Source organism: Elephantulus edwardii, unplaced genomic scaffold (assembly GCF_000299155.1).
Source record: "Elephantulus edwardii isolate Elephantulus edwardi_28Jun2011 unplaced genomic scaffold, EleEdw1.0 scaffold00116, whole genome shotgun sequence".
NCBI lineage: Eukaryota > Metazoa > Chordata > Mammalia > Macroscelidea > Macroscelididae > Elephantulus > Elephantulus edwardii.
In genome coordinates, this window is record NW_006399866.1 from 8,159,351 (window position 1) to 8,174,296 (window position 14,946).

A 14,946-nucleotide genomic window follows, 5' to 3' on the forward strand; every position below is an offset into this window, starting at 1 on the left:
CCCCGCGGCGAGGCGGTGGTAACGGTGATGGTTGAGGCAGAGGCAGCGGCGGCGGGCGGGGCGGCCAACATGTACCGGGTCGGAGATTATGTCTACTTTGAGAATTCCTCCAGCAACCCATACCTAATCAGAAGAATAGAAGAACTCAATAAGACTGCAAGTGGCAACGTGGAAGCAAAAGTAGTATGCTTTTATAGACGACGAGATATTTCCAACACTCTTATAATGCTTGCAGACAAACATGCAAAAGAAATTGAGGAAGAATCTGAAACAACAGTTGAAGCTGATTTAACTGATAAACAGAAACATCAGTTGAAACATAGGGAACTCTTCTTGTCACGCCAGTATGAATCTTTGCCTGCAACACATATCAGGGGAAAATGCAGTGTTGCCCTTCTAAATGAGACGGAGTCAGTACTGTCTTACCTTGACAAGGAGGATGCCTTTTTCTACTTATTGGTCTATGATCCCTCAGTGAAAACACTGTTAGCTGACAAAGGTGAAATACGAGTTGGGCCTCAATACCAAGCAGACATTCCAGAAATGCTCCTAGAAGGAGAATCAGATGACAGGGAACAGTCCAAACTGGAAGTTAAAGTTTGGGATCCAAATAGCCTACTTACAGATCGACAGATTGACCAGTTTTTAGTTGTAGCACGTGCTGTTGGGACGTTTGCTCGAGCCCTGGTTTGTAGCAGTTCTGTGAGGCAGCCCAGTCTGCATATGAGTGCAGCTGCCGCTTCCCGAGACATCACCCTGTTTCATGCTATGGATACACTATATAGGCACAGCTATGATCTGAGCAGTGCAATTAGTGTCTTAGTACCACTTGGAGGACCTGTTTTATGCAGAGATGAAATGGAAGAATGGTCAGCCTCTGAAGCTAGTTTGTTTGAAGATGCACTGGAAAAATATGGCAAAGACTTCAACGACATACGTCAAGACTTTCTCCCTTGGAAACCATTGACTAGCATCATTGAATATTATTACATGTGGAAAACTACTGACAGATATGTACAACAGAAACGTCTAAAAACTGCAGAAGCTGAGAGTAAACTGAAACAAGTGTACATCCCAACTTACAAACCAAATCCCAACCAAATATCCACCAGCAATGGAAAGCCTGGCACTGTGAACGGAACAGTAGGAACCACATTCCAACCCCAGAATAACGTTTTAGGACGAGCCTGCGAGAGCTGCTTTGCTACACAGTCTCACCAGTGGTATTCTTGGGGTCCACCTAATATGCAGTGTAGATTATGTGCAACTTGTTGGCTATATTGGAAAAAATATGGAGGCCTAAAAATGCCCACCCAGTCAGAAGAAGAGAAATTGTCTCCCAGCCCAACTGCAGAGGATGCCCGTGTTAGGAGTCATATGTCCCGCCAGGCCATACAGGGGATGCCGGTGCGAAACACTGGGAGTCCAAAGTCTGCAGTGAAGACCCGCCAAGCTTTCTTCCTTCACACCGCATATTTCACAAAATTTGCTCGTCAGGTCTGCAAAAATACCCTCCGGCTGCGGCAGGCAGCAAGACAGCCGTTTGTTCCTATTAATTATGCTGCCATTAGGGCAGAATGTAAGATGCTTTTAAATTCTTAACCTTACATGTTGTGCTTCTGACCATTTCTGTCCTTCTTTTCTCTTTCTCTCTCATTTTTTTTTTGTTTGCAATAAACATAAGTTCTTGTGTACAGCCTTTTTAAAAAAAAAAAAAGAATTAATTGCCTATCTTTCTTCCATGGAGAAACTGGTAGATTTGAACCATGTGCTTTTCGATTGACAGAACACCCCTTTTTTTATTTTGAACCATGCAGTGTTTCCTTGCTCTGTTCTGATAACTGCTTCCTGGTCAAAGTATAGGTTTTGCCTAAGTACAATCAAAGTATAAGTTTTGCCTAAGTTCAATCAAAGTTAGCCACAATTTGTTGTGATCCATGTAGTCAAATGCCTTTGTATAGTCAATGAAACACAGGTATACATCCCTCTGATATTCTCTGCTTTTGACCAGGATCCATCTGACATTAACTATGATGTGCCTAGTGCCACAGCCTCTTCTAAACCCAGCTTGTATTTTTTATATTTCTCTGTTGATGTACCATGTCAGTCATTTTTGGATGATCTTCAGCAGAATTTTTCTTGTTTGTAATATTACTGATATTGTTCTATAATTTCTACACTGTATCAAATCTGCGTGTGATATTAGTGATACTGTTTGATAAATTCCACACTCCATTGAATCACCTTTTTTTTGGATAGGGAATAAATATGGGGTTCCTCTCATATGTTGTTCAGGTAGTTGTCCTCCACATTCTTGGCACAATCTGGTGAGCACATCCAGGGCTGCATCTGTTTATTGAAATATGTCAATTGGCATTTCATCAATTCCTAAGAGCTTGAACTTCCTTCTTTATCACTATTACCTCTTGATCATATGTTGTTTAATGAAATTCTTCTGTGTCAGCCAATTATTTTTGGTACAGTGACTCTGTGCTCCTTCCATTTCTTTTGATGCTTCCTGGATCATTCAGTATCCTGCCCATAACATCCTTAAATACTGTGACTCTAGGGTTCAATTGGCTCTTTAGTTTCTTCAGCTTAAGAAATGCTAAGCAGGTTCATCCCTTTTGATTTTCTGAATCCAGAGATAGTTCCTAAAAGAGTCCATTGCTAAGGACAGATATTCTTTACTGTTACTGTTGTTCTTTGTTGTTAGGTCCCCTCAAGTCAGGTACGACTCATAGTGACCCTAAGAACAAACTAAATAGTTGTTTGGTTTTGAGAAGACTTGTGGGGATATTTTTGGTTTAAGAATTAAGGATCATTTCAGACTATGCCTCAAATGTGGATTAAAGCTCAACATCAAGAAAACAAAGATTCTCACCACTGGGCCAATTGGCAGCATTATGATAGATGGTGAAGGGACTGAGATGGTTAACAGCTTCAGTTCACTTGACTCACAATCAACACTCTTGGTACTAGCAGCCAGGAAATAAAAAGACAAATTTCATTGGGAAAATCTGCTCTCAGGGATATCTCCACAGTATTAAAGAGCAACAGTGTTGTCAGACTGGAGACAAAGGTGCACTTGATCTAGACCATCTTCTTCCCAGTTACTTGCTATGTATCAGAAAGCTGGGAAAGGATGGAGGATGATAAAAGGAGAATTGATTCCTTTGAACTGTCGTGCTGGAGAAGAGTATTGACTGCTAGAAGAACAAACAGGTTTGTCTTGGAGAGGGTGAAATCAGTGTGCTCCTTTGAGGCAAGGATTCTGAAGCTCCGTCTAATATACTCTGGGCACATTGCAAGAAGGAATCAGTCCATGGAGAGGGACATCATGCTTGGGAGAGTGGAGGGATAGCACAAGAGAGGAAGGCCTTCAGTGAGATGGATTGACTCACTGACTAGGGTAATGGGGTAGGAATGTCAGAGACTATAAGGTTGGCTCAGGATAGAGTAGGTTTCAGAACTATTGTACATAATATCATTATGAATCGCAAGCAACTCGATGCCGTGTAACAACAACAAAATAAGGGAGTGGTCCACATATTACTAAAGGAGGACATGGAAGGAGGCCTAAAGTTATCAACTACAAATGTAAATACTGTTCAATACACAAATGTATAAATAAAGGTTATCCCAGGACTGTGGTTTCAGGGATGCTTTCTGCTTCCACAACTTCAGAATCTTAACTTATTAGGAATGTTAAATTCTGTTTGGTTGTCTCCCCTTTTGAACAGGAATTTTCGATAATTTTTTAATTTCTATTTTACATTGGTTTGCATATAAAGTTTGTATATATCGTGTTTCACACTGTTCTTTATTTACATTGTGTTTCATACAATCATTCACATCCATTATGTTTTATAAAATTAATCCCATTGGACTATGCCCACCATTACCCTGTTTTTTCAGGTCCCCCCCAGATCTTTCCCATTTCCTTTATCCTCTCCTTCCACCCTCCAAATTGTGCAGCTCTGTGATTTTACCCCTATCCAGCCTCACACTCTGCTCACACTCTTTCCCTCCTTGGATCCCCATACTTGTTGTACTGGTTATCCTCCTATCTTTTTAATAAGGATCTTATGCAGTCCTTATGAGTCTGAGTTACTTCACTAAGCATAATGATCTCCAGTCTCTCCCAAGTTACATAATATTTTTCAATGATTAATCATAAAATCATTGCTCCTGAGTGCTGTATGGTATTCCATTTTGTGAATGTATCACAGTTTCTCAATCCATTCAGGCAGTGGTTGGACATTTGGACTCTTTCTGTGTTCTTATGATGGTGAATAAAGCCACTATGAAAATTAGTTTACAAATCTCCATTTGTAAAATGATACAACCACTCTGGAAGGCAGTTTAGCATTTCCTAAAAAAAAAACAAAAAACAAACCCAAAAGCCAAAAACTGAACATAGAAACTCCATATGACCCAGCCATTCCACTACTAGAAATATACCCCAAAGAAATTAGAACCAATATAACTTTTTATCAAAATGTTTATAATGGTAGCCAGGCACCTTATAGTTCTTGTGGTCTCATAGCAATGCAGAGGTACTTTTTCCTGAAAGTTAGGCACACACTTCATATCTTCTTCCTTTTCTGACTTTTCTTCCTCTCTTCCTTCAGGTGAATAGAAACCAGGTTTTGTGCTTTGGAAAGCTTCTTGCAAGCTTTTAAGACTCCAGGCATGAACTCAGAGGTAGAACAGAAGCACTAAATATATTATTAAGCCTACTAAATGGGATGTCCCATAAAACCTCCAAACCACATAACTAAATCTCATGAGGTTTTTGTTGTATATAAGCAGCCCCAGCTGCTATTCTTTGGGCTAATTTATTTCTCTTATCTGTCAGCACTTTTGTCAGTTAAACTTTTTACAGGTATGCACTTTATTGATAGCAATTTACTGGGAAACTCTGCCTTTAATCAGTGAGATTTTTCCCTCATTGTTAGCACTCATTTCCCCCACTATTCTGCCTTTTATTACTACTGATAACTTTGGTCTCTATTCATTTTTCTTTTCGTATATTTTTGTATAAGCAATATTTGTCCTTTGTGATTGACTTATTTTATTCAGCATGTCTTCAGAATCCATCCATATTGTAGCATATATCAAGACTTCATTTTTCACACTGACAAAATTATGTGCTGTTGTATGTATATGTATCACGTTTTGTTTACCTATTCAATTTTTTAGAAACATTTAAGTTGTTTCTACTTTCTGGCTATTGTGAATTGAATAGTCTTACAATGAACATTGCTATTCAGGTCTCTGCATCTCTGTTTTTTAATTTATTTCTAATATGGTGCGCCTGATACAGGCCATGGTTTTTGCAATCACTTGTTATGCATGAGAGAGTTGGACAATGATTAGGGAGGATAGAAGGAGAATTGATGCCTTTGAGCTGTGGTGCTGGAGAAGAGTATTGAATGTACCATGGACTGCCAAGAAAACAAACAGATTCATCCTAGAGAGGGTCAAACCAGGCTGCTCCTTGGAGGCAAGGATTCTGGGGCTTCGCCTGACATACTTCGGACATGTTGTAAGGAGAGACAGGTCTTTAGAGAGGGACATCATGCTGGGCAGAGTGGAGGGACAGCGCAGGAGGGGAAGACCCTCTATGAGGTGGATTGATTCAGTGACTGGGGTAATCAGGTTGGGTGTGTCAGAGGCAATGAGATTGGCACAGGATAGAGCAGAGTTTAGGGCTATTGTACATAGGGTCGCTATGAGTCGCAAACGACTCGACGGCACATAACAACAATAACAACATGGAGAGTCTTTTCAGTTACTGCCTATGAATCTGAAAGTTGGGGACAGTGATTAAGGATGATAGAAGACTTGATAACTTTGAATTGTGATGTTGAAGAAAAGTGCAGAATATCCCACAGATTGCCAAAAGAACAAACTAGACTGTCTTGGAGGACCTGCAGTCAGAGTGTTCCTTAGAGGCAGGGATGATGAAACTTCATCTCATAGATTTTGAGCATGTTGTCACAAGGGAATTGTCCATGGAAAAAGACACCATTCTGGGAAAGGTGGAGGATCAGAGAAAGAGAGGAAAACCCTCAACAAGATTACGGATTGACACAGTGACTGTAACAACAGGCTTGAGCATTTCAGCGAACATCAGGATAGCTCCAGCTCTAGCATGGTTGCTATGAGTTGTAGTCAGCTTGATGACATCTAACAACAAAAATAATAATGTGAGAGTGAAATTTTCAGATAATTTGATAGGGTATTTTTCATTTCTTAAGAATTTCCAAACTCTTTCACAACAGCTGTACCATTTTACATCCTTCTTACTATGTCCTCTTGACTCAAAAGGAAAATGAGGTCTCATTGAGTAGTGTAAAGAACCAGGACTTAAGAATGAGGCAGCTCTGGGTTTGAAAAATGGCTTTGCCACTTAAAAGCCCTGCAGCTTTACACAAGCATTTCACCTCTCCTAGTTAGTAGGTGGCATTGGGTTGATTTCTGACACATAGGTGACCCTGTGTGCTTCAGAAAGAAGTGCTGCTCACAGCTGCTCCATCCTCCTAGTCACTGCTTGTGTTAGAGTCCTTTGGTGAAGCCACTTTTGAGTCTTTCTCTTTTTTGCTGACCTTGTACTCTATTAAGCAAAATGTTTTCTCCAAGAATTGGTCCCTCTTAATAGCATATCTAAAATATGTAAGACAAAAAGTCTCACCATCTTCACTTCTGAGAATCATTCCATCTGTACATCTTCCAAAGTGGCTTTATTTGTTCCTCTGCACTCCATGGTTTATCCACGTTCTTCACCAAAACGAAAATTCAAAGGCATATGTTTTTCTTAGAATTTTCTCATTCATTGTCCATCTTTTTCATGCATATGAAATGACTTAAAATATAATTGGATTCAAGCACAGTTTCACTCCAAAAATGACATTTTTACTTTTGTTCAAGCACTATAGCCTTCAATATGAATTACATCTCAACATCAAGAAAACAAAAGTCCTGATAGATGGAGAAAGAATTGAAGTTGTTTACAATTTCATCTTACTTGGATCCACAGTCAGTAAGTACCATGGACATCAGCAGTCAGGAAACCGAAAGATAAATTGCATTGGGAAAATCTGTTGTCAAGTACCCTTCCAGAGTGATAAAGAACGACAGTGTTAGTCTAAAAACTAAGGTGTTTGTGAACCAAGCCATAGTTTTCTCAATTGCTTGCTATGGATCTGAAATCTGGAAAGTGACTAAGAATGACAGGAGAAGAATCAATGTCTCTGAGTTATGGTTCTGGAGAAAATTACTGAACATCCCATGAACTGCCAAAAGGTCTGACAGGTTTTTTTCTGGAGAAAGTAAAACTCAGGTGCTACTTAGAGGCAAAGATGGTGAAATTTCATCTCACATACTTTGAGTATGTTGTCAAGAGAGGCCAGTCTTTGGTGAAGAATATCATTCTTGGAAAGGAGGTCAGCACAAGAGAGAGGACTTTTGGCAAAATGGATTGACACAGTGACTGTGGCAATGGGGTCAGGTGTGTCAGAAGTGGTGAAATTGGCTCAGGATAGGGCAAGGTTCAGAGCTGTTGTTCATAGGGTCGCTATGAGTCATAGTCAACTCAACGGCACACAACAACAACACTTTAAGAAGGTCTTTTGCAGCTGAGTTGTGTGGTGCAGTAAATGTCATTTGATTTCTTGGCTGATGCTTCCACAGGTGTTGATTATGGATCCAAGTGAAATGAAATCCTTGACAACTCTTTTTCTATGTGTATCATGATGTTGCTTTTTGGTCCAGTTGTGAGGATTTTTGTTTTCTTTATGTGGAGGTGTAAACTGTACTGAAGCTTATATTTCTTCCTCTTCTTCAGAAAGTACTTTAAGTCTTCTTATCTCTCGGCAATCAGTATTTTGTCAAGTGCATTGTAGGTTATTAATGAGATCCTCCAATCCTGGTAGTGTTCTTCTTATAGTTCAGTTTGTCAGTTACTTTTTTCAGTGTTTCGATTAAATATGATAAGACAGTATACAATCTTGACACACACTTTTCCTAATTTTAAGCCATGTAATTTCCCTTTGTTCTGTTGTAACAACTGCATCTTGATCTGTGTATAGTTTCCATCTGAGCACAGTTAATTATTCTAGAGTTCCTGTTCTTCACAATGTTATTTATAATTTGTATGTTCCACAGAGTTGATGCTTTTACATAGTTAATAAAACACAGGTAAACATCTTTTCTTTCTGAATTGGAGGAAGACTCATCAATAACCTTCAGTATGCAGATGGAACAGCCTTGCTTTCTAAAAGTCAAGAGAACTTGAAACACTTGCTACAGAAGATCAAACACCACAACATTCAATATGGATTGAATCTCAATGTCAAGAAAACCTAAATTCTCACCACTGGATCAATAGGCAACATCATGATAGATGGAAAAGATTGAAACTGTTAACACATTATCTTACTTGGATCCACAATCAATAAACTTGGTACCAGAGAACAAGAGATGTATTGCACTAGGAAAATCTGCAGTCCGGGTCCTCTCCAAATTACTGAGGAGCAATAATGCTAGAGGACTATGATACACCTGATTTAGACCATGATCTTTTCAGTCACTTGCTGTGCTGCTGAAGCCTGGACAGTGAATAAGAACAACAGAAGAAAAAGTGATGCCTTGAACTGTGGTGTTGGAAAAGAGTATGCCTTGGAGAGGGTGCAACCAGAGTGCTCTTTTTAGGCAAAGGTGATAAAGCTTCCTCTCACATACTTTGGGCATATTGTTAGAAGGGGTTCTTCCTTAGAAAAAAGCATCATGCTTGGAAAAATGGGAGAATGGCAAAGGAGAGGAAGACCTTCAACCAGCTGGATTGACACAGTGACTACAGCAATAGGCTTGAGTGTGTCAGAGATTGGAGAGTGGCACAGAATAGGACAGGGTTCAGATCTGTGGTTCATAGAGTCATTATGTGTCATACTCAACTTGATGGCACTGAACAATTAAAAAAAATCTTTCTTGTATTCTCTTCTCTCAGCCAAGATCCATCTGATATCAGTAATGATATCCTTCATTCCATACATCCTTTTCTGGATCTAGCTCAAATTTCTGGCAGTTTCTTATCTATATACTGCTGAAATAGTGATTGTATTATCTTTAGAGAAAATTTACTTATATATAACATTAAAATATATTATTAAATAATTTCCACAATCTGTTGGAGCATCTTTCTTTAAAATAGGCATAAATGTGGGTTTCTTTCACTCAGCTGGCCAGGTAGCTGTTTTCCAAATTTCTTGGCTGCTGTACATAAGGTCACTATGGGTGGCAGGCAGCTCACTGGCACATAACAACAACCTATTATATTGTTTGTTTAGCGTCAACAAGACCTCGGGGAGGGCCTTTGTATTTAAAAGTCAGTTATTATTAAATTTTGGAGGAACATTTTTCTAAGGGTACGGCACTCTTCTGTCAATTTGCTGTACTGAGGTAACCTAGGGTTGCAGTGATGCTTAACCTTGTGCCATTGGGATGTCAAATGTTGTAACAGTTACCCATAGTTAACAGTGTTTGGTGGAGCTCCCTGTTTAAGACAGGTTTTGAAGCAAGAGTGGCATCCACTTCCTAAACAACATGCCTGTGGAAACTCTATGAACTTTGAGAAATAACGAAAGTTATAGAAAGACTTCAGGTCTTTTGTTTATAGTGTCGCTATGAGTTGTACCAAACTCAATGGCAGTCAACAACAACAACAGTCTCAAAAGGTGAAACTATGACTTCTGGGATCTTAGAAGATGGGACCATGGTCATGCCTTTGTAGCTCTGAGGCTACAAAGGATGGGGCTACAGCTTCTTAGGTTTCAAAAAGTCAGATCTTCATCAGCTCATTTCTGGAGTTAACTAGTACTCAAAGTTAAAGAGATAAAACTACGATGTTCAAGAGGCAAAACAATGCCTGCAAGACTAAGGGAGTGAAGTCACTGCCAATTGACTATGTAAATGGGACAGCCCCAACCCAAAGAAACAGCTGCCTTCTTAATGAACCTAAAAGGCAAAGCACAAGTCCTAGCCCAAGGGATTTCCTACTCAGAATACGGAGAGCATTGCCAGCACCCAGAGTCGAGAGGACATGGTCACTGGCCTAGATGATTTCAGAGAACAAAGGGTTATTAAAAAGGGTCTTAATTCTCTCCCAGTTTAGGAGACAAGAAATCTGAATTAAGGGAACCAGTTCTAAGGGAAGATTCTTTTTCTATTGGCTTTTGAAGGATGTTCTTTGTTTCATTTCAACATCATTGAGCGTACCATGTTCTGAGAGATCTTCATGTATCTTGACATCAGTCTTCTCCTGGGTCTAAGAGAAGGGCAAGCTCCACTCCTGGCACTTCATTCTAGGTGGCATTCATATGTTGATGCTCTTTTATGTAAAGCATCTACCATAGTTCTTGAAGAAGACTGAGAAGATCAGCTGTATGATCTTGGGCAAATTACTTAATCCTTAGTTTAATGACTTCTGATACCAATAGTATTGATTGTAAGATGAAATTGTTGATGGTTTCAATCTTTTCTCCATCTATCATGATGTTACCGTTACTTACCTATTGGTCCAGTAGTAAGAATTTTTGTTTTCTTGGCATTGAGATACAATCCATATTGAAAGTCGTGTTTTTTTATCTTCTGCAACAAATGCTCCAAATCCTTATCACTTTCAGCAAGCAAGGTTGTGTCATCTGCATAACACAGGTTATTGATGAGTCTTCCTCCAATCATGATGCCACATCTTTCATCATAGAGTCCAGCTTCTTGAATAATTTGCTTAGTGTACAAATTGAATAGGTATGGATAGGAATACAACTCTGACATACTCCTTTCTAAATTTTAAACCAGGTAATGTTCCCTTGCTTTGTTTGCACAGTAGCCTCCTGGTGTAGGAATAGGTTTCCCAGGAGCACAGATAAGTGTTCTGGGATTCCCATTCTTCTTAGTGATAGTCATAACTTGTTATGATCCACATAAGCAAATGCCTTTTTTCAGAGTCAGTCAGTAAATCATAAATTGACATTCTTTTGGTATTCTTTACTTTCAGCCAGGATCCATCTAACATCAGCAGTGATATCCCTGGTGCCATGCCCCTTCTAAATCCTGCTTGATCTTCCCATCTATGTGGTATTCTAGACATTTTTCAATGATCTTCAGCAGTATTTTGCTTGCATGTGATATTAATGATACTGTTTGATAGTTTCCACATTCTGTTGGATCACCTCTTTTAGGAATGGGAACAAATATGGACCTCTTCCAATCTATTGGCCAGATAGCTGTCCTCAATATTTCCTTACATACTGGTGAGCAAATCCAGGGATCACATTTGTTAATTGAAATAAGTCAATTGGTATCCCACTGATTCCTGGGGCCTATTTTTGCCAATGCCTTTAATGCAGCTTCCACTTCCTCCTTCATTACCATTGGCTCCTGCTCATATGATGATACTTCCTGAAATGTTTCAGTGTCAGTCAGTTTTTTTTTTCAGTACAGTGATTCTATTTATTCCCTCCATCTTCTTTTGATGCTTCTTAGGTCATTCAATATATTGTCCATAGCATCTTTCAGAATTGCAACTTGAGGTTTAAATTTACTTTTCCATTTTTTCAGCATGAGAAAAGCAGAGTGAGTTCTTCCCTTTTTATTCTCCAGTTCCAGCTCCCTGAACAGTCCATTATAATATCTTACTTTGTCTTCTCAACAATCAATACCCTTGTACCAGAAGTCAGGAAATCAGGAGACGTATTGCACTGGGAAAGTTTTCAGTTAGGGACCTCTCCAAATTATTGAGGATTAATGATGTCAGTTTGAGAACTAAGATGCATCTGATTCAGGCCATAATCTTTTTTTTTTTAATTTATTTTTTTAAATTTTTATTTATTTATTTATTCTTTTTTTATGTGTTTACTGTCAAATTGGATCTGACTGGTACAGGAGGCAATTGTTCCTCCTTCAGCAGAGCATCTGGTGGATTTGAACCGTGCACCTCTGGGATTGCAGTGCAGTTTCTTGCCACTAGGCCACCAGAGCTCGCCAGGCCATAATCTTTTGATCACTTGTTAAGCATCTGAAAGATGGACAATGAATAAGGATGACAGAGGTAGAATTGATGCCTTTGAGCTATGGTGTAGGAGAAAAGCACTGAACATGCCATGGACTACCAAAAGAAAAAAAAACGTCATGGAGAAAATGCAGAGTGGTTTTTTAGGGGCAAAGACTTTAAAGCTTTGCCTCACTTACTTTGTGCATGTTACTAGGAAGGGACGATTCCTTGGAGAGGGATATTATGCTTTGAAAGTCAGAGGGTCAGTGGAGGAAAGGAAGACCCTCAGCCAGGTGGGATAACACAGTGACTGCCACAATGGGCTCTAGCATGTCAAGAAGTATGAGGATGGCACAGGATAGGACAGGGTTCAAATCTGTTATTTGTAGGATCATTATGGGTTGTACTCAACTTGATGACACTTAATAATCTATATTTATATTTCTTCATCTGTAAATCAGAGATAAACATAGTCACAAACATATGGTTGTTATAAAATTCAAATTATATAGAGGCTTTTTTTTCTATAATTATATTTTATTAATTTTCATAAACATTTACAGAGATTTTGGGCTTCCACTCATTCATTGTTGCACTATTCTCTCTACCCTCCTCCCAGTTTGTTCTTGTCCAAATGCCACAGTGCTTGTCAAAGCCAGTTCTGGTTAATCTTCTTTGTCAGTGTATCCTTTGCCATTCCCTATCACTCCTCCCTGAGAGAGACTTCACCCTGAGTCATAAGGAAAAGGGGACGGCGTATTCTCTTAGCTACTTCCTGCTGAAAAGGGACGCTGTGGGTTTCAGGGTGAAGATCTTCTCTCACTACTCTAAAGGGCCCCTTTGGCAGTAGGAAACACATAGACTATTATGGAGATTGATTTTGGAATTCAGATGCACTCTTATTGATTGTGCTTGGCTGTACATGTACATATCCTTCAAGATGTATCATGGGGGTGTTGCAACCTAGAAGACACAAATTTGACTAACAAGTTATAAGTACATGAGTCCAAAAATTATGGAAAAGTAAAAGAAAAGATTCTTTCATTGTTTTACAAACCCTCCTCTAGGTCCCCTCCACCATGCAGCCCTCACTCTAGTCTCCTGTGATGACAGAAACACCCAGTTACATCTCTCTTTCAGACGGTTCTCTCCCTCCTCTGCTTCAGTGCAGTATACATTATTGAACCCATCTTACTCAGTGTCTCCCTAACCCCAAGGACAGTCCCATTCTACAACAGTGGCATCATGTAATATTTGTCCTTTTGTGACTGGGATATTTCACTCAGCATAATGTTCTCCAGAGTCAACCATTTTGAATAATATTGCATGAGTTCCTTGTTTTTTAATGCAGCATAGTATTCCATTGTGCGAATATACCACAGCTTCTCTAGCCATTCGTTTGTTGATGGGCACTTAGGTTGTTTCCAACTCCTTGCTATTGTGAACAAAGCTGCAATGAACATGGGTGTGCATATATCTGCTTGGATGTCAGCTATGGTCTCTTCAGGGTATATTCCCAGTAGTGGAATTGCTGGGTCAAATGGTATCTCTATTTGCAACTTTTTGAGAAAGCGCCATACTGCTTTCCACAGGGGTTGCACCATTTTACACTCCCACCAACAGTGAATCAGGGTTCCAGTTTCTCCACAACCTCGCCAGCATTTGTTGCTTGCTGTTCTGTTAAATTTTGCTATTTTGACTGGGGTGAAATGATATCTCATAGTTGTTTTAATTTGCATCTCTCTTAGGGCTAGGGATTTTGAGCATTTCTTCATGTGTTTGTTAGCCATCTGAATGTCGTCTTCGGTGAAGTGCCTGTTCATATCCTGTGCCCATTTTTCTATTGGATTATTTAAGAGGCTTTTTAACTATGCTGGTACTCAGTGCTGGTTAATACTGTGTTGATGGTAGTTAATGCAATGTTGTTGTTGTTGTTGTTGTTGTTGCTGCTGCAGCTGCTGCTGTGTGCCATTGAATCAGAACCTACCATAGCTGACCCTCCAGCAAATTTTCCGAGGCAGTAAATTACAGGGGAGGAGATTGCCCATCTTTCTCCCATGGAGCAGCCAGATTTGAACCATGTGCCTTTAGTATTGCAGCACAACTTCGTACCACTAGGCCACCACAGAACCCTAGTTAATACTATTGTTGCTCAAAAAATTATAATTGACATCATACCTTTTGGGCCTAAGGAAAAAGTTGCAACAAATGATTCATCATGCTTGAACTTAAAACAAACCTAAGATTTCGCTTTACCTCTTTTGGGCAGCCTTGACCTTGAAGCAAAGATACACACGAACGTATTTTCAGCTGCCTTCTTTTATCTCTGGTCCACAATCTCAAGAAGATGGTTCTGTTTCTGGAACTCTAACTGTTCTTTCCACTCAGCTGTTAGCAACACAGAACAATGACAAGTGGATTACAGCTCCCACTGGTTGACATCCTCAAGCGTCCACCAGCTTGACTTCCATAACCTCCTCTCCTCCTTCCATTCCTCCTCCATTCATCCCTATGGTCATGCCTCCAGATCCTCTCTTGACTCCACCTCACTAGCCACAGCCTGTCATTTGTCTAGTCCTAGTACTTCTGCCTTTAACATGCTTTCTCCTCATCTCCTCCTAACCTTCCTGTGGCCTGAGACACCAGTCTACTAACTGGGCTTCACTTCACCAGTCTTTCTCTGTCTTCTAATCAAGAAGGAGACCTAGGACTCCCAGGCCAGGGACAGGTTGCTTCCAGGCAAGATTCTGCTGGATCCTCTCTCTTCTGAAGATGGGCTCTGACAGCAGACTGCCTCAGGCCTCCTAGACTGAAAAGCACAGAGCTGTTGTTTGTCCAACAGGAGCAAATAGGGGCCTCTGGACCCACATACTCTGCTTTAAAAAACT

At 39.9% G+C, this 14,946-nt stretch overlaps 2 protein-coding genes across 5 annotated transcripts in view; both read left to right on the forward strand.

The window, feature by feature from the left end:
- Positions 1–14,946, forward strand: part of MAPKAP1 (mitogen-activated protein kinase associated protein 1) — a 372,056-nt gene that overhangs the window by 329,167 nt on the left and 27,943 nt on the right. The window lies entirely within an intron of this gene.
- Positions 67–1,696, forward strand: LOC102875143 (metastasis-associated protein MTA3-like). Its single transcript, XM_006892554.1, has one exon. The coding sequence runs from the start codon at positions 70–72 to the stop codon at positions 1,600–1,602; it is 1,533 nt and encodes a 510-aa protein (XP_006892616.1). The 5' UTR covers positions 67–69; the 3' UTR covers positions 1,603–1,696.

Excerpts from the sequence above, each read along its gene's own strand:
- LOC102875143 (XM_006892554.1), top strand. The coding sequence starts at position 70 with ATGTACCGGGTCGGAGATTATGTCTACTTTGAGAATTCCTCCAGCAAC.